The sequence below is a fragment of the Carassius gibelio genome, chromosome B5 (genome assembly GCF_023724105.1).
Source record: "Carassius gibelio isolate Cgi1373 ecotype wild population from Czech Republic chromosome B5, carGib1.2-hapl.c, whole genome shotgun sequence".
Taxonomy (NCBI): Eukaryota; Metazoa; Chordata; class Actinopteri; order Cypriniformes; family Cyprinidae; genus Carassius; species Carassius gibelio.
In genome coordinates, this window is record NC_068400.1 from 9,411,199 (window position 1) to 9,435,140 (window position 23,942).

Here is a 23,942-nt window from a genome sequence, read left to right on the forward strand (position 1 = left end):
ATGTGCATCTACACAGTAATTTAAGAAGGGAAGTGCATGCTTATTTTTCAAGAAGTATAGATACATTCATAAAAAAAAGCTTCTTTATAGGCCTCGATGGTTCTGTGAAGAACCTTTAAAGGTACAGGCTGTAGGACCTACCACTAGAGGGCGCACTATCAAAACAATAACAATCGCGTGGTTTGATGATGCTAAGACAGAGCGTGGAATGATGGGATTTGTTGTCTTCTACCCAACCGCTGACGGCCATCAATCAGACGATATGAAAACAATTACCACTTGTTCAACACATATATACACTCGTGTACATTCAAACATGATAATAGGGCATACATAGCAAACATGAGTTCAATGATTTGCTCTGGATCAGACGCGTCCTCGAGCGGGTCTAGCGTCGCGATGCCCCGCATTTGGCGTGAATGCCCCATAATACTAATCTTGTTTATCGTTATAATAGTACGCTTGGCCCGTACGCTTACATTTAAGGGAGCTGTCCTTGTTGACAGAACCAGCGGCAGACGGTAAACAGTAATTATGTTCCATAAATAAGTAACACAATCCAACATAAAACGTGCAAGAAGAATTAAATAAAGAACTGCTTGAAGCAAGCTAGTGGTTTGCAGGACACTAGACACTACTTCATTTGTCCATGACACTGTTGTCATGTGGTTTCTACGTCAGTAAAGGCAGTAAAAAAGGGTAACTGACATCTTTAACAGGCGACTGCACTGCCCTGTGTCACTGTTTAGAATTTGGGAAAAAGTAGTTCAAAACATAAGAGATATTGTTAGTAATCAGCTGGACAAAATATATAACACTAGCCTAGTGGTTTTTGCATATTTTACTGCAAATATCTTACAAATTGTATCTTTAAAGGGGTAATCGGATGCAAAATTTTGCATTTAAAGGAACATGCAACAAAACGGATCGCTGTAAACAGAGCTGATTTTGACAAGGTAAAAACGGTGTTGTTTAACACTACCTTTGAGAAATTTCAACCAAAGTATGACTTTTCATGAAGACCTTAAATAATCATAGCAACTTGTGGCAAACGGGCATCTGATGTACCCTTGGACATCCATAGAACCTTTTAGAACAAAGTGAGAAATGTTACTTTGGCAACTTATAAATAGATACTTTCAAAATATATACTGTAAGTATGTGTATATATAGTATGTGTATATATGTGTATATATGTTTATATATACATAATATATATATATATATACAGAGAACACGCACATACTTTTATTTTGTATGCAATAATCGTGATTAATCGTTTGACAGCACTAATCTGTAATCCTAGTTACAGTCAGTCTGTTTTGTTACGTGACATTGTGAATTTTTCCTCATATTTTTGTTTTCTGGAGACAAAAATAGACTAGCTTATACTTCTGATAAGTTAGATGTCTAAAGATTCACAGCAGATGTTTCTTTCATGCATTCTTTGTATCACTTTGATTTTCAGTTTTTAAGAAGTTACAAACTAGCAGGTGCACCTGCCATCCTCATTTGTATCGTTCTATTTATCTCTGCCTTCCCGTTTTCGCTCCGTTTCTTCAGCTTTCGAGTGTGTGTGTTTGTGTGTGTCAGGATGTTTTTATGCTGCTCTGAAAATGATTAGACATGTCTGTCTGTCCATCTCTCACTCTCACCCAAACTGAATATGTTTAAAATCCCACTCCAGCTCTAGACGGTGTGTCTATTTGAGTGTTTCTGACATGTCACAGTTTGACTGTCGCATCAAAATCGATGCACTGACATATTCTGGACTTATCATTCGCTTCTCACTGCTGGAGTTTAACGGCACTGTAGAGTGACTTTTGAGTTGTGAGTGATAATTCACCTAAAAATGAAAATCCTGCCATTATTTACTCACCCTCGTGTATTTCCAACCCTTTATTTAAGTTCTTTTTCAGTAATATTTAAGATTGTATATCTTTTGTAGAGAAAAGCCCTATGAATTTCAAATGCCATTTTTTTCTTTAAATTTATTTAAATAGTTTATTATTATTATTATCATTATTAATATTGTTGGTCCTCATTTTAGTTTTTCTGAACTTAATTTTAATGTTAGTGATCAAAACATATATTTAAATTAATTTAAATCATAAAACGTATACAATATAACAACAATTTATTAAAAGTGTAACAAAAATAACGTTTTTAAATTTTTTTATCATTTTTTTAAAATTAATAAATATTTAGACAACACATAAACATTAAATCTTTTAATATGCAGTAAATTAAGAATAAACAATGCCTTTTTTCAAACATATTGCTGCACAACAAAGGTTTGACATTATAATTATTACTATTATTATTATTACTACTACTACTTGTAAAAGTACAGTTTCTGTAACAATTTCAACAATTTAAAGTTAAATTGTTTTAAAGTTTCTGTGTGTAAGTGATAAAATGATAGATTTTCTCAAATGAAATCATAGGGCTCTAGCAAAGTTTAGTAAAGCTTACAATTTGCAGTTTCATTTCTGTTTACATTAATGCATTTTAACTGCATTTTTATCTGAAATTACTTGCAATAGAGGAGCGTAAGCAATTTGTCACAGAATTGACTCTTCATGCTCCAAAAAGGATGCAAAAGCAACAGAAAAATATGCAATTCATGGCTCTGCGGTAAATTTAATTAGCTGTGTTTGTTTTAATGGAAGAAATGACATTAAGATGAGTAAACGATGACAGAATTCAGGCAAACTATTCCTTTAACTCATTAAAAGTTTTAACAAACCAGTTTTACGGACTTAACGCATTTGTTCACTGCCTAATTTGTAGTATTTATGTACTGTTCTCCAGTTCAAAATGTATTCCACGCATTATAAATTCATTCCATTTATTTCATCTTTTTTCTTTCAAGGTCAGTTAGTCACTGACAATATGGCACAATAACGAGCTCAGATTTACTCCGGCAGAGCTTTGTTAGATGGGCTTTTTTCTCTGTGTTGAATTCGGTCTGATTAATTGACTTCCCGTGGAGTACTTGGCTGAAACAGCCCAATTTGTTAAAGGAGAGTCTTTGTGCTGGTAACCCAGGGGCCGACACACTTCATAAAAGAGCCCTGAAACATTTGTGTGCAGATGATTGTGTCGTCACTGATCTGAGAACAGCTCCACCTGTGTCTCTCCTCACACGCAGGGGTCGCCACCTGCGCTTCATTCGTTATGTGTTTGTTAATGTTATTTCCCCAGAGTCACAAACTAGGTGGCCTTTAGCAGAAATGGCTGATGGAACGCTGGCTTAAAAGTGGCGTTGCCATGGAAACTGCCTCCAGACTTGTCACCGGGTCAGCATGTGTTTGAAAGCGGCACCCAGCCTTCAATTATTTCTGTTTGTATCTGCGTTGATTAGAGAGGAAGAGAGAGAGAGGCATGATGGGAACTCCAGCAGACAGTCTTTTCTCCGCCTGAATCTTCCCACACCTGCGGTCTGTTTGTCAAATGCGCTAAAAAAAATAAATAAAAAAAATTAAAAAAACATGCAGACAGCCAGCAGTCATCAGGAGCAGTGATTAAAGGAATATTTCACACAAACATGGGAATATGTTTCTAAACAAAAATTGTTTTATGTTTTAGAATTATTAAGTTTAAAATAAGTGAAGTTGAATTGAGTATTTCTGAAAAAAACTTGGAATTGTGATTCATAAACCCGCAGCTGCAAGTTACTTATTGCATCTGTAAGTTAGAATTGTTGGAAATGCACTTGCAATTTCAGATTTTTTTTTATTATTGCAAGCTATATCTCTCAATTGCAAGTTATTAATTAAGAGACGTCAACCTGCTACGGAAAAAGGACAGAATTATGAAAAAAAGTCTGAAATTGCGAGTTCACTTCTCTCTTTTTTCCTCAGAATTCTGACCTTGCAGAATCTGAATCTCACAATTATTAACTTGTAATTGTGAGGTATATACAAATTATATTAATTTGTATGAATCGAAATTGCCAGTTTACATCTAGGACTTCTTTAAATCAGAATTCTGAGTTTACATCTCACAATTAATAACGGAGATGCCACGTCGGTGACAGACAAAAATGGGATATCGCTTTGATAGACCAATCTACTTTGAGTGTAAACTAAATGAGCCAATGCACATTGAAAAGCAATTATTTTATCCAGCTGCCGTTGATCACTGTGTGAGTATAAGAAGGCAGCAGGTGCAATTCATACAAGGTTTTTGCTTCGAAGCCGAGCCGGTGACCCGGCAGCTCAGCGGTGATACAGCAACCATGGCGAAGGGACGTGTGAGCTGCGCGATTTCTGATATGTGTGTGTGTCAGTAAAAAGCTCATTCCAACAGAACGATAATTAAAGGCTCTAATGCACACCAGTATATATGCGTATTGTAAGAGCTAGATGACGAATGATGGCGTGTGACGTCATGGTAGTGGTGTTCTAATCCTAAAATAGAATTGGGATTGGGCCTTGTACTCAGAGGTACCTGGCTGCCAAGCTGGATAGCATTGGCACTGTGTCCTTCATACTTCACCACCAGGTCGCTGGATTCACTGTAGAGAGTGTACACGGCAAACCTCTGTAGAGCTGTATCTCCTCCTGAATCTTCTGAGGTGCTGGTCATACTGTTGGCTGTTACTTTTATTGCCATGTCTTGCAAAAATCTCCTCAAGGGCAGAAAGCTTTGCCCACTTCTACAAACAGAAAAAAATGGCAAAATACATTTTTCATTTTCTTCTGAAAGTGAAGCAGGAAGAAACAGGATGTCTGTATATATTTACCTGTTGCTGTGTTGCCACTGGCGCTGAACAAGCTTCATCAGATAAGTCTTCATCACTTACTGCCTCTTCATTGTCTTCATCGGGCTGCTGAGCCTGGGTCCTTTCACCTTTGTTCTATATTTGGTGGAAACCCAGGTATCATGTACATTTATTTAATTTACAATGGAAGAGGGTAGAGAAAGATTACCAGTAATAAGAAAATTAAACACACCTGATGATGTGTGGCCTTACTAATCAGCTCCTTCTCTACTCTGTCCCACACTGCATCTGCCACTCTTGATTTAAATCTTGGGTCTAAGGCCATGCTTTCCTCCAAAAACTGCTGAATGCACTCCTCCTGCAAGACAAGAACATAGTATAGAAGTTAGATTTCAGAGTGTACCTTATGAAAACAATTGAGAAATCAGTAGGATTATGATACTCAATTAGTACCTTTTTGAAAGATCACCCCAGATTTTTTCTTTGATGCATTTAGTAAATGTGGAGTCCTCTGCACTTATAGTGAAGTGGTTCTCAGGTTTCCCCAAGATGGGCAGAATCTGACCCAATGTTGGAATCCTTTCAGCGGACATGCAAAGTGTTGAAGTATACAGTAGCTTCATGACTTTAACAAACTCCTCTGCTTTTCTGAAGTCATCATCAGTAACTCGCTCCAGTCTGAAAATAATAATAATAATTTATTACATTTATATAGCACTTTTTCTGAGACCTTCTTTTTCTGATACCATAAAGGTATTGAAGTTCGGTACCCTGCCCTACATACCTACCCAAAGACTTCCCATGCACGAGGTCATGTTACTTGTGAATGCTGTAGTGATGTGTCGTTCGTGAACGAATCGTTCTTTTTGAACGAATCTTTTAGGTGAACGAATCGTTCTCGTTCACGTAATCCACTGACTCATATTTCTCGTTCAGTGAAGTTCCTCCCTCCACAGCAGCGCGGCGCTATAAGCAGCGCATGCGCAGCTCAGTGAACCGGGTAACAACTGTTTCATCCTGTCAAAGAATTACTCAACATCGAGCCAATAGCCTTCGAGTATGAGATGTGACAGAGTATTTGATTTGTTGAATGTAGTGAACGAATTACGCCCTTCAATGAACGAGTTTCATATGAGTCTGAACTAGATCTAGAGCTCTTATCGTTCGTGAACGAAATTACTGAACTGGTACCCATGTCGTTCGTGAATGAGTTGAATGAGCTGATACATATCGTTCGTGAATGAAATGACTGAACTGGCACACATGTCGTTCGTGCACGAGTTGAATGATACATCTCGTTCGTGAATGAAATGACTGACCTGATGGTCAGGGTATATTCTGGCAAACCGTTTACCAATCACGTTTCTCAATCGGCAAAGCACATGTCGTTCGTGCATGAGTTGAATGATTTAGTAAATCTCGTTCGTGAATGAAATGACTGAACTGGCACACATGTCATTCGTGAACGAGCTGAATGAACGGATACATGTCGTTCGTGAATGAAATGAACTGGTACATAGCTTATCTCGTTCGTGAACGAAATGAATGAGAGTAAACCGGGTCAGTCTGCCATTTAGCATGTCAATCTCGCAAAAATGCGCAGTTATACTGTACTGTGCACATACGCTTGTTTTGATATTTAGCAACTCCACGTTTAATCCACGATTGATGAATGTGAATATATAATATACAAACTGTCTGACCAAACAATTAAAATGCTATTTAGGCAAGAAAACCTTGTGCTTTGTTCATCTGAACAACTTAATTAGACTTTATATATTGAATGCGATTATACACACATTTTAATAAAGCCAGATCAGTTTTTGCAACAAGTGAATACGTTCGTTGACTTAAGACATAACAACATAATACACTTTTTTTTGCTATCTGCTGGCTTATTTTGTGTAATACGAAGAAATGGTCACTGAACGAATCAGTGAACGATTCTGAACGAATCATTTTGGTGAACGAACTGAAAATGAACAAATCACTAGAAAGAATCATAATTTCCACCACTAGAATGCTGCAGAAAGGAAAGCACGATCGCAATCGGGGACTGATGGTCCAGCTGATTTGGAGACGGTTCGGAGCCACTCAGGTAGACCTCATATCCTTGGACCCAGAGAAAAGGGAAATTGCTCTTTTGTCGAGTATTTTTATTGGTCTAGGACACAGGGGCATTGAGGAACCAGACCTTCTGCCAGAGATGGCGCTCCTGGACCACAAGCAGGTACATCGCACGACCCAGGGAAGCACCGGGTCTCCATGCCAGGAGGAGGCGGACCTAAGACACAATTGCACCGCTGCTGCCCGCTCCACCGACGGGATTCCCGAATACCCCTTCGCTGCACCACCATCGAGGGTGGTGAGGGAGGAGGAGCCCACTGGCCGGTTTATGGCAGTAAAAGGTGCCGTCCATGATTTGGTGAGCTCTTCATGCACTTCCGGAAAGAAAGGCACTGGGGTGGGGCACTGAGAACCAGCGCACAAAATCAATCATCCAGCCTCGAGGGCTCGGGACGTGGTGGAGGATTCCACTCAAGCCCTACCCTCTCGGCAGCCTGGGAAAGCATAGCTGCCATTTCGGGGTCCGACTCAGGCTTTGCCACTGTCCCAGAGGGTTGGCAGCGCAGCCAAATCTTCATCCGACAGCTATCCCTCTGATGCTGAGATTGACATCTGGTTGGTTCCCTGCAGGGTTTGCCACCACTGTGACCTTCAAACCACCCACGCTACTGCCGGAAGTGATTCTCGTCTGTCCACCAGAACGAGCCCCAGATTGCGGCAGAGGCAGCAGGACTCTGCCCCCTGAAGGTAGCGGAGCCTGGTTCGCAGCTCTGAGATGGTAATTTTCCCACAATGAGAACATGACGCTTCCACAAAAGCCACCTTAGCGTACTTGACGCCCAGACGCGTGAGGCAGCGATCATGACCATCACCCGGTGCCAGGTAGCGACCATATGCAGAAATGCATTGGTAAAACGTCATCCTTAAAAGGTAGATCCGTCGTCTTTATACAGATGCACCCGTGGAGCTCTTTTAGAGGAAATTAGACTAAAATGCTCTTTTAGTGCTGAGGCGCAAAGGGGAGATGGCCGCTTGCAACACGACAGGAGGTAGTGCAGCCTGAAGTGTGCAACCCACTCGACACTGGAACGACCGCCGCTGAAATGCTGTCTCACCAACACAGGAATCTACCCAGAGAGTGCTGAACTCACAGTTCACCGTAGTGTCATAGTGTCACTCGGCTTCGAAGCAAAAACCTGGTATGCATTGCACCTGCTGCCTTCTTATACTCACGCTGTGATCAGCAGCAGCTGGATGCAATAATTGCATGCCAATGTGCATTGGCTCATGTAGTTTACTCTCGAAGTAGATTGGTCTATAGAAGCAATATCTCATTTTTGTCGGTCACCGACGTGGCGCCGAGAGTGACCAACTGAAAGGGAACTCGGAATTCTGAGAAAAAAGTATGACCTGCACACTGAAAAATGTCTGAATTGTGAGATAAAAAGTTGTACTTTTTAATATTGTTGTTATATAGGTTATTAGACTGTGATAGAAATGCCAATGCAGAATAAATAGAAATATATATTAAAACTTGTGAAATTTTCATTATAAAAAACAATAATTTAATAAAAATAAAAAAAAATATTATCATGATCTGATTTTAAAATAGTTATAAAATAAATACATTTACATTTATTCATTTAGCTGACGCTTTTATCCAAAGCGACTTACAATTGCTATATATGTCAGAGGTCGCATGCCTCTGGAGCAACTAGGGGTTAAGTGTCTTTCTCAGGGACACATTGGTGTCTCACAGTGGATTCGAACCCGGGTCTCTCACACCAAAGGCATGTGTCTTATCCACTGCGCCAACACCACCCTTAAAATAATTTTTAATCCATTAAACATCACGGGATGTTAAGTAAACTATTTAATTTAAGAGAAGCGAATCCAACAGCATATGGTGTGTGTCATAGTTAAATGCAAATTAAGACATAAACAAAATAATCTCATAATTAATTGCTCCAACAGGTCGTCAAGAGATATTTACTGGAAAATATTAATGATAGAGTATAATAGTGAGAGTAAACTCGTGTGTGTGTGTGTGTGTGAGAAAGAGAACGAGAGATGAATAAGGAATGATATATGACTTCTGTGTAAAATTAATGACACGCAGCTAATGAGTGTTTTCCTTCTCATTTGTGTCTCGTATATCCTGAAAATCTTGTCTAATGGAATGATATGCATTATAAATCATAAATCATTGGGTTTTTAGGGAATTCAGCATTTAATTAGCATTACATTGACATTAAGAACTTATTCACCCTGATCCTAAAGTATACAAAATATATATATATATTTTTATTATTATTATTATTTTGCATAAAGGAAATAAAGGCTATTTTATAACCGTTAGCCTATTTTTTTTTTTTTTTTTTTTTTTTTTACATCATTTTTGGACTACTAAGTGCATTTGCCTGATGCATAGACATTTTATTTATTCCCTTTTTTGTAACTCTCATTTCTCATTCTTTCTGAATGTGATTCTCATTAGATTAACATGACTTTAATATAGTATTTTAGAATGAGTTGTCTTCAAAATAATGTCAAAATGCCGTTGGCTGATGCACATTATAAATCATAAACCACATTCAGGGTGATATTGTAGATGTGACAAAAATAAGAGATTATACTTTGCATAATGAAAATGAAGCCTCTTTAATAACCATTAAAAGTTTTTTTTTGCATTTTTGGAACTATTAAACACATTTCCCTAAAGCGTAGATGTTTTACTTATTTATTTGTTTTTTTGTCATTCTCGCTCTTTCTTGATGTTATTCACGTTAGATTGTCATTACTGTAATACAGTATCTTAGAATGAATTGTCATGGAAATAATGTCAAAATGCAAAAGCTTTCATTGTACTAAAATAAGCCTTATATTCATTAATCTCAAAACGTCATTTGTTTTTGTTTTAGGGTGAAATATGTAGACATTTTGTTGAGAATTCACTCTGTGTTTTCCCTTGCTTGGAGCAGAAAGCCCATCTGTGCGCGGGGAACCCCTGTCGACTCCATTATGCTGCTAATGGAGGTTTGTGTTTTAATGGAGATGAGCTTTGCTCCAAGACCTTTCACATCTGAGATGCAGCTATTACTGTAGAGCAGTGCGACCCGTCTATAATCAGGACAAAAGGATGGTCCTGCCGTAACGAGCAGGCATCAATCATCTCCCAACAGCCCCGGCGGGAAACACGAGCGCTCGGATAAGAGTCACATGTGAGTGCACCGACCAATCACAGCGGATTCAGACAGAATCGCTTTCACAGCTGATTGACAGCGCTCTTAAACATTACTTAAAGTGTGTTTAAGATAATGTCAGACCTGTATGACTGCAGAATGACTCTCATGAATATTATAATTCAGCAGTGGTGGCTTTTATTGGGGTCTTGTATTGTTTCATATTGTTGTAATAAACCAAAAGAAGATGATTTTTTTGGTGATTACTTATTTTGGTGTCACCTTTAATATGCCTTAAGAAGAAATTCAGTGCACTTTAAAGATTTTTTTTTTCAGTGTAAATACATTAACTACAGCCATATGCAGACAAATACAGTAGAAACAGCTATATTGTGCAAAATTTCTATCAAATTAAAATAATAGTTTTTATTTGGATATATTTAAACATTTAATTTATTCATGTGATGCAGTTTATTCCTTTACAGTGTTTTGGAGCTGTAAGATAATAGGGCTGCACAATTGTAAAAAATAAAATAGATTTCATGAGAAAAATGTAAATAAATAAAAAAAACATTAATTAATTTAATTTAAATAAAATTAATTATTTATTTATTTTTGATCTTAATAACAATAAACAGAGACAAATACCATAACCACCTTGATCTAAGGAAAAAAATACAAAGAAAAAACAAATAAATAATTAAAGTAGTCAAAGTAAATTATTAGTGTTGTTGTTGTTAAAAATAATAATTTTATTAATAATAATAATATATCTGATTCGTGCAGCCTTGAACAATTAATCAGAATAAAACCAAAATTGTGATGTTGCTTGATCAAATCACAAAGGCTGTGACAAAAAAATAAAAAAAATAATAATAATAATTTAATTATTTTATTTTATTTATTTTTTTTACAAACAGAAACAAATACAAGAACTGCCTCGAACTAGACTGAGGAGATAAAATACAAAATCAAATAATGAAATAAATATAAAAGATAATCATTATTATTATTATTGTTGTTGTTGTTGTTAATAATAATAATTATTATTATAATTATAAAAATATCAATAAAAAAATAACATTTTAAATATGGTTGTAAAATACTGTTGTAACCTAACCCTAACCAATAACAACAACAACTATTATTATTATTAGCCATATTGCTTTATCATCATATAATCACAACATTATGGCCAAATTGAGCAGGCCTTTTTACAAACCTGAATGTTAATTTGTAAATTGCACTAAATTGTAGTTTTTATTAGAAAACAAACATTTTTATCCACAAATATGCAGACCTAATAGATAGTAACCAAAAGTCCTGTCACTGTAACTAAAAGTAAGAATTAATATGTAAGAGTAATTAATCCCTCCATCTGGTGTAGTAAACAGGTCATTCTTTCAAAGCAATTAAAATGATGATCCCAAATGCTGGACGCTGAGCACCTGTCCGCCTGGCATCTGGACGTCCTGGCAGTCTCTGACGTCTGGTTTCGGTTCGGTCATTAGAGGAGAAAGAGAGCGCGGCAGATGCTCAGATGAACAGCATTTATTCCTGGATGGAGAACTGCATTGCTGTCTCATGCATGTTAATGTGTGTGAATTCACAGATCTGTGAGTGGACTGCTTCTAAATGACTTGCGTAGGCCTGCATTGTGGATGAAGAGGGCATCTTTTCTCAGTTTGTTTGTGGAGTCTGTCTCTTTGGCTCTAAATCTGATCATGCATATTGACTCTAGAGGGATTGCATCCCAGTTGCACTCAGCAGACGTCTGGATTGGCATCTGTACAATCAGAATGAGCAGCTTGTTTGTATTTGATCTGATGCAATAGTAACACCCAGTCGACAACAGCAAAACAGTGTGATGGGATTCAACTAAATCAGATCAACTGTGAAGCTGTGTGTATATTGCCAAGGCATCCACATAGAGTGAAATTGATTGTAATTGGAGCACTGTAATTTTGATGCTCTGTGATGTGCCTTTTGCTTTCAGTTATGATAAAATAAGACTTATTTTATGAACTTATTTTAGTAATTGTCCATTATCTCAGAAGTGGTTCTGCCTAGTGCGATTTTGTGTACGTGATATTTACACATTTTAAATTCAACATTTTGTGTATGCATTGTAATATTAAGCCCATTATTATAAAAAAAAAAAAAATATATTATTTAAAGAAATCTCATCTGCTCACCAAGGTTGCATTTATTTTATCAAGAATATAGAAAAAAATATACAATATTATTACAATTTTATATTTGAATAAATTGTGAAATGCAATTTATTTCTGTGATGCGCCGCTGTATTTCCAGCATCATTCCTCCAGTCTTCAGTGTCACATGCTCTTCAGAAATCAGAATAATATGATGATTTACCGCTCAAAGACATTTCTGATTATTATCAGTGTAAAAGAAGCAGTTATGCGGATGAATATTGTTGTGGAAACTGATGTGTTTAAAAAAAAAGTTCAAAAGAACAGCATTTATTTGAAATAGAAATCTTTTGTGACATTAGAAAACCATTATTTCAGATCAACTGAATGTGTCCTTGCTGAATAAAGGGATTAAATTCTTTAACAGAAAGCAATGCATTGTTAAAATCATCAGAATCTCAGATTGAGGCTGAACATCGCTGACTGTTGAAGAGACACCAGATCCAGCTGGCGTGACATGCACTAAACACACACGCTCTGCTGAAATCAAAGCTGTCACCCTTCAGATTCGCCAGCTACAAGATGAGCAATAAAGAGCAAAGAGAGAGGAGCGCTGATGGAGCATCTCTGACGTTCTGCTCAAATTTCTGATAGTTTGATGCTGAGCGTTTCAATTATTTATTGTTTGTTGGTGTTTTTTAGTCATATTATGTAGTGGGTTTTTCAGAGGGAGGACTGAAGCTGTTAATTAGAGAGTTGCTGTATACAGAATTACCACAATGTTGTCTGTTTGGTTTAGAGGTGACCCCTTTTACAAGATGTAGAATAAGTCTCTGATGTCCCCAGAGAGTGTGTGTGAAGTTTTAGCTCAAAATACCTTACAGATCATTTTTATAGCTTGTTAAAATTGGCACTTTTAGAGTATGAGCGCGGCCGTTTTCGTGTTCCCCTTTAAATGCAAATGAGCTGGTGCTCGTTTTCAAGACCTCAAGCTCCTGCAATACCAGTGCTTTCCTTAGTACATAAACACTCCACTATTACTACAAGCCTGTTATCTTCACAGAAAACACACTCAGATTAAAAGTTAGTCATCTGATTGTACTGTGCATATAAAATGCATTTTATAAATTACGCAGACGTTTGTATCATTATAGGGTGGTTGTGTATACACACTGCCAACACACATTTATATCCAAACATGCTAAAGTGAATTATGCATAATAGATCCCCTTTAATACAAACAAACAACCTGTATGCAGGTTGTTTTTCTGTATTTTCTGCTTTTTGCATCACAGGAAGGATACCGTGTACACATTTCTGACATTTTGGTCAAATTCAGGATGATTTCACATTAGTTCCTGAATTATTTAAAAATCATATTTATTGGGTTCAAGCTGAAACCATTACCTAAAGACCATCATCATGGCTGTTGTATGCTGATTTACCAAAATTAAAGTGTTTTCCACTTGGTTTAGTACCTAAAAACACCCCTTTAATACCTAAATCTACCGCCTTGGGTTGTCTTCTGTATTCTGTTTCTCAGCTGTGACTGCTGAATTAAGCTGGATGGGTTGAGTTGCTCTGACTCAGTCTGTCCTCCATCAGTTTAGAGATCTGAAACTGATCTTCTGCTGTGTTTTCTCTCCTCAGAATGGCAGGGACTATGGGTTCCTGGTGCGTCAGAACTCAGAGCTGCTGCGAGCGCTGGAGGAGATGGAGAAATCATGCAACGCTCTCAGAGAGGAGAACAAGATACTGGTGAGGCTTCATCAGCACACAGCCCTGTTCAAACACCTCCTCTCATCAGCCACCTGTGTGGAATTTATTTGCATTTGTATTTTAAGTGATTTTTTTTTGTCCAGTATATTCATTGAAAAATGGAATGTGTTTTTTTTTTTTTTTTTTTTTATGAAACATTGGAACAAATGAAATATTTGAAACATTTAACATTTTGTTTAGTTCCACATAAGTACTACAATAACTAAACCGACAAATTAGACATTGAAAAAAAAAAAAAAACTATATGCATAAAAAAATTAAATTACTAAAACAACTAAATAAATGACTTTAAAATACGTGAAAACAAAAAATTATATTTAATATAATTCAAAATTATAACAAAAGTTATAATAGTATATCAGTGATAAACTAACCTTATACGCCTAATAATGTAAATTTATGATTTCAATTTTCCTTAACATTTTCTATTCTTAAATATTTTCTCTTGTACAAGCATTAATGGTCAAATCAATATTGCAAACAGCAAATCTATAAAAAACATAATTTAAAATAATAGCTTAAACAATAATAGAATATCAGTGATACTTAAATAGCCCTTCCTTATAATGTTAATCATATTTTTTTTTTTTTTTGGTGCAAATCAATGTTGCATGTGCTAGTAATTATTTATTTGGAAAATAGCATTGCAACACCTAATACTCATGTTTGGGATTATTTAGTGGAAATGATTGGTTGGCTGCACATTATGTAGCACATTTTATCTCAAAAGACCATGGAAAAATCTCTTAATATTAGCCCTTTATTTTTTTATTTTATTTTATTTTTTTATCATTTTTTATATTAAATCACATTTTAACTTGCTCGTGGCTCTCAAACTGTCCTGGTGTATATCCAGTTTTTAAATACACACTCTGCATCATTAGGCCTGAATCTGTTGTTTATATCTCACTACTTTGAACATATTTAATGTTGCTTTCAGTCTCTCTTTATTCTCTAAAACAAATTGTGTAATATTCATGTTTGGTCAGAGGAAGAGCAGTTCTCCGGAGACGGAGGAGAAAGTGAAGAGGTTGAGGAAGAGGAACACCGAACTCGCTGTCATCGCCAAACGTTTGGAGGAGAGAGCGCGGAAACTACAGGAAGCAAACCTTAAAGTGGTGCGTGCACAATTATACACTTCCTAAGTGACCCTAGAGCACAAACCCAGTCTTAAGTAGCACAGCTATATTTGTAGCAATAGCCAACAATACATTTTTCTTTTATGCCTAAAATCATCCGGAAATTAGGTAAAGATCATGTTCCATGAAGATATTTAGTACATATTCTACCATAAACATGTATAAAGTTTATTTTAATTAGTAATATGCATTGCTAAGAACTTCATTTGAACAACTTTAAAGATGATTTTCTCAATATATAGATTTTTTTGCACCTTCAGATTCCAAATAGTTGTATCTCAGACAAATATTGTCCTCCGAACAAACCACACATCAATGGAGAGATCATTTATTCAGCTTCAGATGATGCATACATCTCAATTTCTAAAAATGCACCCTTATGACTGGTTTTGTGCTCTATGGCCACACATGATTTAGTGTCTAGAGTTGATGAGTTTTTGCATTTTAGGTAAAACACTTAAAAGTTTTATTTATTTAATTTCATGCATGGGTAAATTTTGAGGCTATAAGTACAGTCAGTCTTTTAGGTTTTTCTGGTAAGTCTAATTATAAAGACATTGCATTGATTTTTATACTTTTAATGCCATAAAAGGTGGGTAAATAATAGCTAAATGTGTTTTTAATGGAACTATTCATTAAATTAATTACTGGATTTTTGAATGTGGTATTATCTGCCCTTTTGTCTTACATCTTTTGAACTGAACAATAGAAGATAGAGCAGCTGACCTGAGCGACCTGTCCAGTATTTACTGATTCATTCTGTGCTCTCTTTTGTTTGATTGAACTTTTATTAACTTTTCTTGCTGTTGAATTTGTCCTGAATGACTGTGACTAGTTAAATACATTAACAATCATTTCTTAAACAAGCTTCTGTTTTACAGTGACTTTGAGCTTTTGTTGTAGAGCAACAATACTGGTTACATAAGACAAGACGAAACTACACACAATAGTGCAGTAGAGGGGTGTGTGTGTGTGTGTGTGTGTGAGAGAGAGAGAGAGAGAGAGAGAGAGAGAGTTTGTGTTGTCAGTTTTGTCTTTATTATATTATACTAAAGTTTCCCTTGTTTTATTGTTATTTATTTGCTGTTAAAAATACATTATAAATATTATCATAATTACTATCTTTATTCATTTGTTATTTTAGCTTAAGATATTGTGTCTGTTTTTTAACTTTATATTTAAAAAAGGAAAAGTAATAAAATGCAAATAAAATATAAAATAAAAAAATACAGAAACATTCCTCCCAAGTATTAAACTAAGAAACTAAAGATAAAGATAGCTATAACTAAAAATAATAATAAAATGATAACTATTTTAGCATCCTCACAAAGTTTAAATGTTAAAATGCTTTTATAATTTTTTTTTTCATTTTTTTTAATGATTATATATATTTTTTACCTGTTTTTCCAGTTCATTTTCCCCATTTTTACAATCAACGCTATATTTAAGATCTTTCTCTTTATATATTTTAATTTTCAATTCTATTTGAACCTTGTAGAAACCATAATAATAATAATAATTCAGACTTGCATAATTTTAGCTGTCTGGGTATTAATTATTATAAAATATTTATTTCAATAATATTATACATTTTTTAACTTATAATTTTAATTATTAACTTTAAGATTTAACAAAAACAACACAAAAATAATTATATTATATTATATAATAGCAATGCAAAGAATAATAATATTATTTTAGTTTTAATAGTTTTAGCGGTCAAATTTTGTTTTTCTAAACTTTATATTCAAATAATGGAAGTTTGGAAATGTCCTATTGATTTAAAACCCATCAACAACAAAAATTACAAATACTTAAAACCTGTAACAATAGCAATAACTATATTATCATCCATAATAAAATGTTGTTATTGTTATAGTGGTGGTGGATTTTATTGTTGCCGAAGTACGGTGATTATTAAAACTTACCGTTATTATCCTTAGTGTTCGATCAGTGCGGACATCATTTGTGAAATTTACATATTGAGCTGTGATTGGTCTTCATTCTTGCATTTATTCCAAGCAGTTTCCTGAAGATCCAAGAATGGCATGTGATTGGCTGGTTTATCTGAAGGCGTGTCCAGAGTGGCCTATCTGATTGGTGGAATGCCGTGATTGACAGCTGGAGTAATTGATAACACTGACAGTAGTTGTAGGTGATTTCTGTATGAACTCCTGCTGTTTCCAGGTCAATACTCCGATGCCGGTGAGAGCGGGCGCTGTGGAGCAGTACAAGCGAGCGTTCGCCCGTCAGAGAGCCAGAGACCTGGCGCAGCACGCAGACACACTGCTGTGTAAAGACAAGCAGATCGCAGCGCTGCAGCACGAGTGCAGACAGCTGGAGACACGGCTGGGACAGGGGACGGTACACACACACACCAGCACATCTCCTCACTGAAACCTTCAAGAATTGCTGAATTGCTACAGAATCTGAATAGATGTGTGGCCGGTTGGATAAACTGTTTATAACAGTCTTAAAAAGTTTTCCATTTATATAAATACAAATATGTAGATTTTAATCAGAATAGTGAGATGGATTATCTCTTGGCAACTAACTGATAGTTTGTCAAACTAGTTCTTATGTATAAGTTCTAGTTCTCTGTTGTTGGTCCTATTTTTTTTATTCTAGTTTAGAATTTGTGTATGCCATAGTCATATGTTTTCTTTTTTATTTTGGCATTATAATTTTTTTATTGTGCATCAGAATCTTTTTTTTTTTTTAGATCTCATATAGTTTATTTTATCAAGTTCTTAAAAAATCTTAGCAACTTTTTGACTGTAATATTTACTAAATTTATAAAGTTTTTTTTTTATGCAGTTGCTCATGTATTTCAGTTCTCAGTTCCCTCATGCATTTTCCTTATTATGACTTCTGTCGCCATCTGCTGGGGATATCATATACTGCACATAATCGGCATTTACTGAACACATGCTTTTTATACATGCACTTCAATTTGAAGTCTAAACCTGGCACAGAAATTTATTTGTCACACCGCAGGGCCGTTAATGTGAAGTGCTCTTAAAGCTATGATTGATGGTCTCTCTCTCAGGGTCCTGTGGGCGTCAGTGAGTTCGAGCGTCTCCTGAAGGAGTCTCAGAAGGAGGTGCTGCGTCTGCAGAGACAGCTGTCTGTCACCTCCAGCAGAGACCAGAGCAGTGTGACCACAGAAAACCCTTCAGAGACACAGGAGCGAGACAGCAGGGTGAGAGCAAAAACACGCACGTTTCCCAACGCTCGGCAACAGCATCAGCTCTCTGATGCAACACAGGAATGCTTATATTATAAAATAAAATAAAAATATTATTATTAATAATTATATTATATTCTATTATATTATTATATATGCTTATATTATATTATATTATATTATATGCTTATATTATATAACATATTATTTATTCCTTATTTAGCAAAAGAAGGGAATTATTCAAATGGACCAATGTCAGTGTTATTTCAGTATTATTGAGGTGTTTTTATTAATATTTGGCAGTTTTGTTTTTATTTTAGTTTTTATTTTTAGTAATTTTGTTGTGTTTTTGAGTTTTTGTTTTTTTACAATGTCTATTTAGCCTATTTTAGTTTTAGTTATTTTAGTACATCCGGTTAAACTACATGAAAATGACAAACAAAAACAAAAAAATATTGAAATAAAAATACAGCTATTTTTATTTATTTAAATACATACTTCCTCATTTATAGTTTTTTTTTATTTCATTGTTTATTTTATAAAAATATATATATATATATATATATATATATATATATATATATATATTTTTTTTTTTTTTTTTTTTCAATATTTTTTTTTTTTGTAAAAAAAAAATGGTTAATTCTTTTGTAAATATTTGTATAAACATTTGTAAATATTAATCTTTTAAATTTACAGTTCTTGGTTTGCTTTTAAGGGAATTTGTCTTTAATTTTGTCTAGTTTATTTTAGAAAATGAGTTTCGTTTAGTTTATTGCAATTTAGTTTTAGTCAAAAGAGATATCATATAGTTTTCTTTTTTTATGGAGAGCTAAAAAATTCTGACTATTTTTACTATTTGTATAAAATATTTTCTGTACTTGTTTCAGCTCGGTTACATCTTCGCACTTGATTTTTTTTCCCAACAAAGGTTTAGTCAGCTGTATTTAATTCAATTTACATATTATTGTTTTACCCATGCAGTTCTTGATTTAAATTTAATGACACTTTTATGTAATTTTCTACAGTAGTTTGTCATTTTAGTGGTCGGTCACCTCGTGTCTTGTGAAGTGAAACCAGTAGAAAAGCGCTGGTCTGCATCGTTCTGACCAGTGTAGTGTAATCCTCTGTTGTAATGCTGCTTCCCTGCGCTCTGAAGTGTCACTGAGATAAAGGGATATCTAGAGGATTCTTCCTGAACACACACATATCCTCTGTGAAAGCGGCCGGTCAGGAGTCGGATTATATTGAGTGTGTGTGTGTGTGTGTGTGTTATGTTCCTGTGGGTTTTTTTTAGGGCTTATTCTGTGTTTACACTCAAATGAATGTTGTTTCTGCTCTTATGTAATGGACTACACCATAATCTGTAATACTAGCTAATGAACAACTCAGTGTACTGAAACCAGCGCGTGTGTGTGCGTGTGTGTGTGTGTGTGACCTGAAAATGCTTTCTTATATACCAGTTTAATGCTCAACTCCTACTCGACCAGTGACTTGAGTTTGGGCTAGGCCTGACATCTGATTATGGGAGGAGCAGGTGCAGTAGACATGTTTCATTAGCTAAATCTATGACTGTTTATTCAGTTTTGGTTTTTCCATTGTTGCAAAAATTATCACCTTTAAAGGAATAGTTCGTCCAAAAATGTATGAAATTTTTTTAATGCGCTCACCCTCAGGACATTTGAGATCAGATCAGATTTGGAGAAATGTAGCATTGCATCAGTGTCTCATCAATGGATGCTCTGCAGTGAATGGGTGCCGTCAGAATGAGAGTCCAAACAGCTGATAAAAACATCACAATAATCCACAGCATTCCAGTCCATCAGTTAACATCTGGAGAAAACAAAAACTGAGTGTTTGATGAGACACTGATGCAATGCTACATTTCTCCAAATCTGATGAAGAAACAGACTCATCTACATCTTGCATGTCCTGAGGGGGAGTAAATCTTCAGCAAAGTTTCGTTTTTGGGTGAACTATTCCTTTAAGTCTTAATCAGGTTGATTGCATCAGTCTTTCTCATCGTTATGTGTGTTGTGTGCATACTGTATGTGTGTGAAAGGCTTCTACCTAAAGGCTTGAGGTTAGTTAATGAAATTAATGAAACTTTTGACTGCTAGTCTAGGTTGCACTCCCTTTACTGACCATGTGAAGTTGAAATCTCAGCTGTCCTCGCCGTCTCTGTAAAGCCTGGATGAGAATGGCGGTACAGGGTAATCTGGTCATTTGCGACACACAGAAAGAAACAGGGCCATGTTGTGTGTGCTCTAATCCCCTTTGACAGCAGAATGGTACGGTCCTATAATCCTCTGGCTGTTGCCGTGGAAGCGTTGAGAGGGTTTTGGATGGTAGGTACGACTTCAGCCCAAAGCGAACCAAAGATTCCTGCAGCCGTCCCAAACGCAGACACTTTGCTTTCCGTTGGCTCACAGGACAGGGGTAGGTCACTTTTACCTGTAGTGACATGTTCAGACTCGGAGCTGTTGCGGAGGAGAATGCATCCTGTAGCGTGAACATTGCATGAATGTTGTAATGATGTAACATGCATGTGTTATATGATTCTGAAGAGTGTGTGTGTGTGTGTGTGTGTGCACGTGTGCCGTCAGCGCAGGAGTAATTATAACACTCACCTGTCCTCATCTGCAGACGAGCTCTGGCGTCTGACTACGGCTCTTCCTGCTTCTCAAAACTCACTTGCACAGTCGTGTCTTTGCACGCATGAAGTGTGTGCATAATTGTGCACGAAAGAATAGCTACAGAAGAAGCACTTTTTAGGCCTAGTTTGGATGATGCATAACTCAGTTTGGTGTTTTACAACAATTCAGCTCAGCCAGACGTTACAGTTTGAACATGCAAACAGATTTCAGTAGCAAAATGCATGAAGACAGTCAATGCATTTAATGCATGTGCTATAAAAGCAAACCAGTGCCAAGCAGGCCAATCCATTAAGGTGCTTTTTAAAGAAGTGATCTAGTTACCCGTTTCAGTAGTCCACGGGATTACAGCAATGTGCTTATAGTGAACAGAGGCCGGCGTATGGGGTCGAACAGCCTTAACGCAAATAAAATAAGGCTTAAACCGTAGGCTCTGTTTCGGATTGGTTTATTTGACTGAGTTTTCAGTCTTAAAGGTGCGGATGAATAGGACGGGGAGCAAGTGTTAGCTTTAGCCGCCAGCAGGCCTCAATATAAGGCAGTTTAACCCTTTATGTCTGTAATTTGAGTGTTAGTTTTCTATTTAATTTAGAATAAAGAAGAAAACTCTCAATATACTGTTTGTCTGTGCAGATTGCATATAATCAGATTGGGAGTTTTGTGCATGTTAGCTTTACAGCTGTGTTAATGCATTATCACTGTTGTATTTGAATATATATATTATTCATTTTCATGCACTAGTCAAATCTAAAGCTATTTTGCTCCTGTAGCATGTCTTCTTTTAGACTAGTGAAAACAAAATTTTAAAAATACAAATTTAAGCGTTCATTTTATTACACTTGGTCTTATTGCATCTGTATATTTCAGTTCCTTTGTATCTTTTTAAAGGCCATGAGCTTTTCTCCACATCAGCAGCACTTTCTTATACCAGCTTTATTCCATCTGTATATTATTCATATGTTGGATGTCATTCACCTGAAACATTTTCAACATTTTATTTTTAAAAACAAAAAGAAAACGACCGATGTTGTGTGCAAATAAATCAAAAAAAGTGTTTTTTGTTTAAAAATCTTATAAATGTATGAGGTTACAAGGGGAGCCTTTTAAAAAGCATAGAGCAAAAGGCAAACATTATTGATACAAATACTTTAGATAAAATAATGCTGTTGTTTTTTATCTTGACAATACTCAATACCTGTTCGAAACAATCACTTTAGCAAAGGTTTTCTGCTATATACTGTCATTAAAATGTTCATAAGAAAATATATTTTAATATACAGAAACAAAATCAATTTTAAAAAGTAGGTCAACACACAAAAGTATAGAAATTCTGCATTGATATAAAACAGATTGTGCTCTGATCAGATCAGAATCAGCTGATACTCTGAACACAACTGAATATTTATCGGATTTGTTCTAAAGAAATTGGTGTTGTTGAATCCCTAGTTTGGTTAAACACATTCTTCAAACTATCCTCTGCTGTTTTCATCCGAATCTATCAAGGTTTTGAACCACTTGAGGATGAGCAAATAATGCCAGAATGTAAATTTTTGGGTGACCTGTCCCTTAAACATGTGCTTTTGAAGCTCCACCCAATGTTCCCCAACTATTAAAACTGCAGTTGCATGTGTCTGACAGTTTTATTTAATTAGTGCACGCACAAATCTGTCTTTACACTTGAGAAAAAAAATAGGTAACACTTATTGGTATTGATATTGGTAGCACTTTACTTAAATCCTTTATATGTAATGATTTATAATTGTAATGCACCTTATGATGCATTGTATAATCTCACGAATAACTGTAATAATATAATACTTAACTTTTCATTCTTACACCTTTAGAAATTGTAGCACATTCTAACAGACCTTCAAATTCATTTTAATTTTGGTTACATATAAGTTACATATATATATATATATATATATATATATATATAATGCATTACAACATGCTTCATGTAAAGCTTTAAATGTTACCAGAAAAATGAAAATCCAATGCTTATTTCTTAGAAAACATTACAAAAACAAGATTCCTGTCTGAATCTGAGCCATATAGCAACTATTTGCTCAATTGTAAGTCCATTTTTTAGTCAGAGAAAATACAAATATAATCCAGGTGCATCAACACAGTCACAGAAAATGACAGATTTTATGAAAAAGCTAAGTTTAAAAAAAAAAAAAATTCACTCCTTTGCAGATTCTAAGTAAATAATACATTATGAATGATTCTTTTTGTCATTAACACTGAATATTTGTTATTATTATTATGTTAAGTGCATTTAAGCTAAAATAACAAGAATAAAAAGTCATAATTCATAATAATTCTTATTTTGTGAGAAAAAAACTAAAAACTTTTTTATATTTCTGAACTCAGCACCTTCAAATTAGGTAATATAAGGCCTTTTTTTTTTTTTTTAATCGGCAGATTTTTTTAAATTTTTTTTTTTTAAGCTCCACGGCTATAATAAGTAAAAGAACAATACTTAATTGCGAAAGAAACATGCATTTAAAACTTTAAGCCACTGGCTTGATTTAAATCGCTTGCACCATGGTAGGTTTTTGCTTTATTATTCAGCTTCTCTTTGGTGAGCATGGATGGGATCTGAACTTCCTGAAGCCGACTGCAGCGCTGAATCATTATACTAACAGAATAAAGATTCCTCTCATTGTGGATCTCTCTTTGTAGAGTATACCTCGTATAGCTGCTGAAGTTTGGTCTGTTGGCCAGATAGTGAGAGTGTGTGTTAATGATCCTGTTACTGGGTCGTGGCTTTGGCTGCAGTGGAATCGTTCCACTCTGAGCATAAGTAGGTATGGTCACTAAAATTAGCCACTAAGGCATTTGACCCTTAACCTGCTGAGTAAAGACAAACTGACCAAATGACAACTTCTCCCATGACTGGTGCTTTCAACTAAACTAGCTACATGGACTTTATGAATACAATGATGGTAAAGTCATCTTTCAATAACTGGTAATCGATAACAAGAAAACATTTAAAGGAATGTCCATGTTTATTTTTTCTTTAAGTAAAAAGGATTGCATATCACAT

General features: G+C 35.4%; 1 protein-coding gene across 6 annotated transcripts in view; it reads left to right on the forward strand.

Moving 5' to 3' along the window:
- LOC127957802 (peripheral-type benzodiazepine receptor-associated protein 1) overlaps positions 1–23,942 on the forward strand; it is a 96,148-nt gene that overhangs the window by 37,344 nt on the left and 34,862 nt on the right. For all 6 annotated transcript variants that reach the window (XM_052556475.1, XM_052556476.1, XM_052556480.1 and 3 more), the window contains exons 4-7: positions 13,782–13,889; positions 14,900–15,028; positions 17,237–17,413; positions 18,099–18,251. In XM_052556475.1, the coding sequence (XP_052412435.1) occupies positions 13,782–13,889; positions 14,900–15,028; positions 17,237–17,413; positions 18,099–18,251 (567 nt within the window). The remainder of the gene's footprint in view (positions 1–13,781; positions 13,890–14,899; positions 15,029–17,236; positions 17,414–18,098; positions 18,252–23,942) is intronic.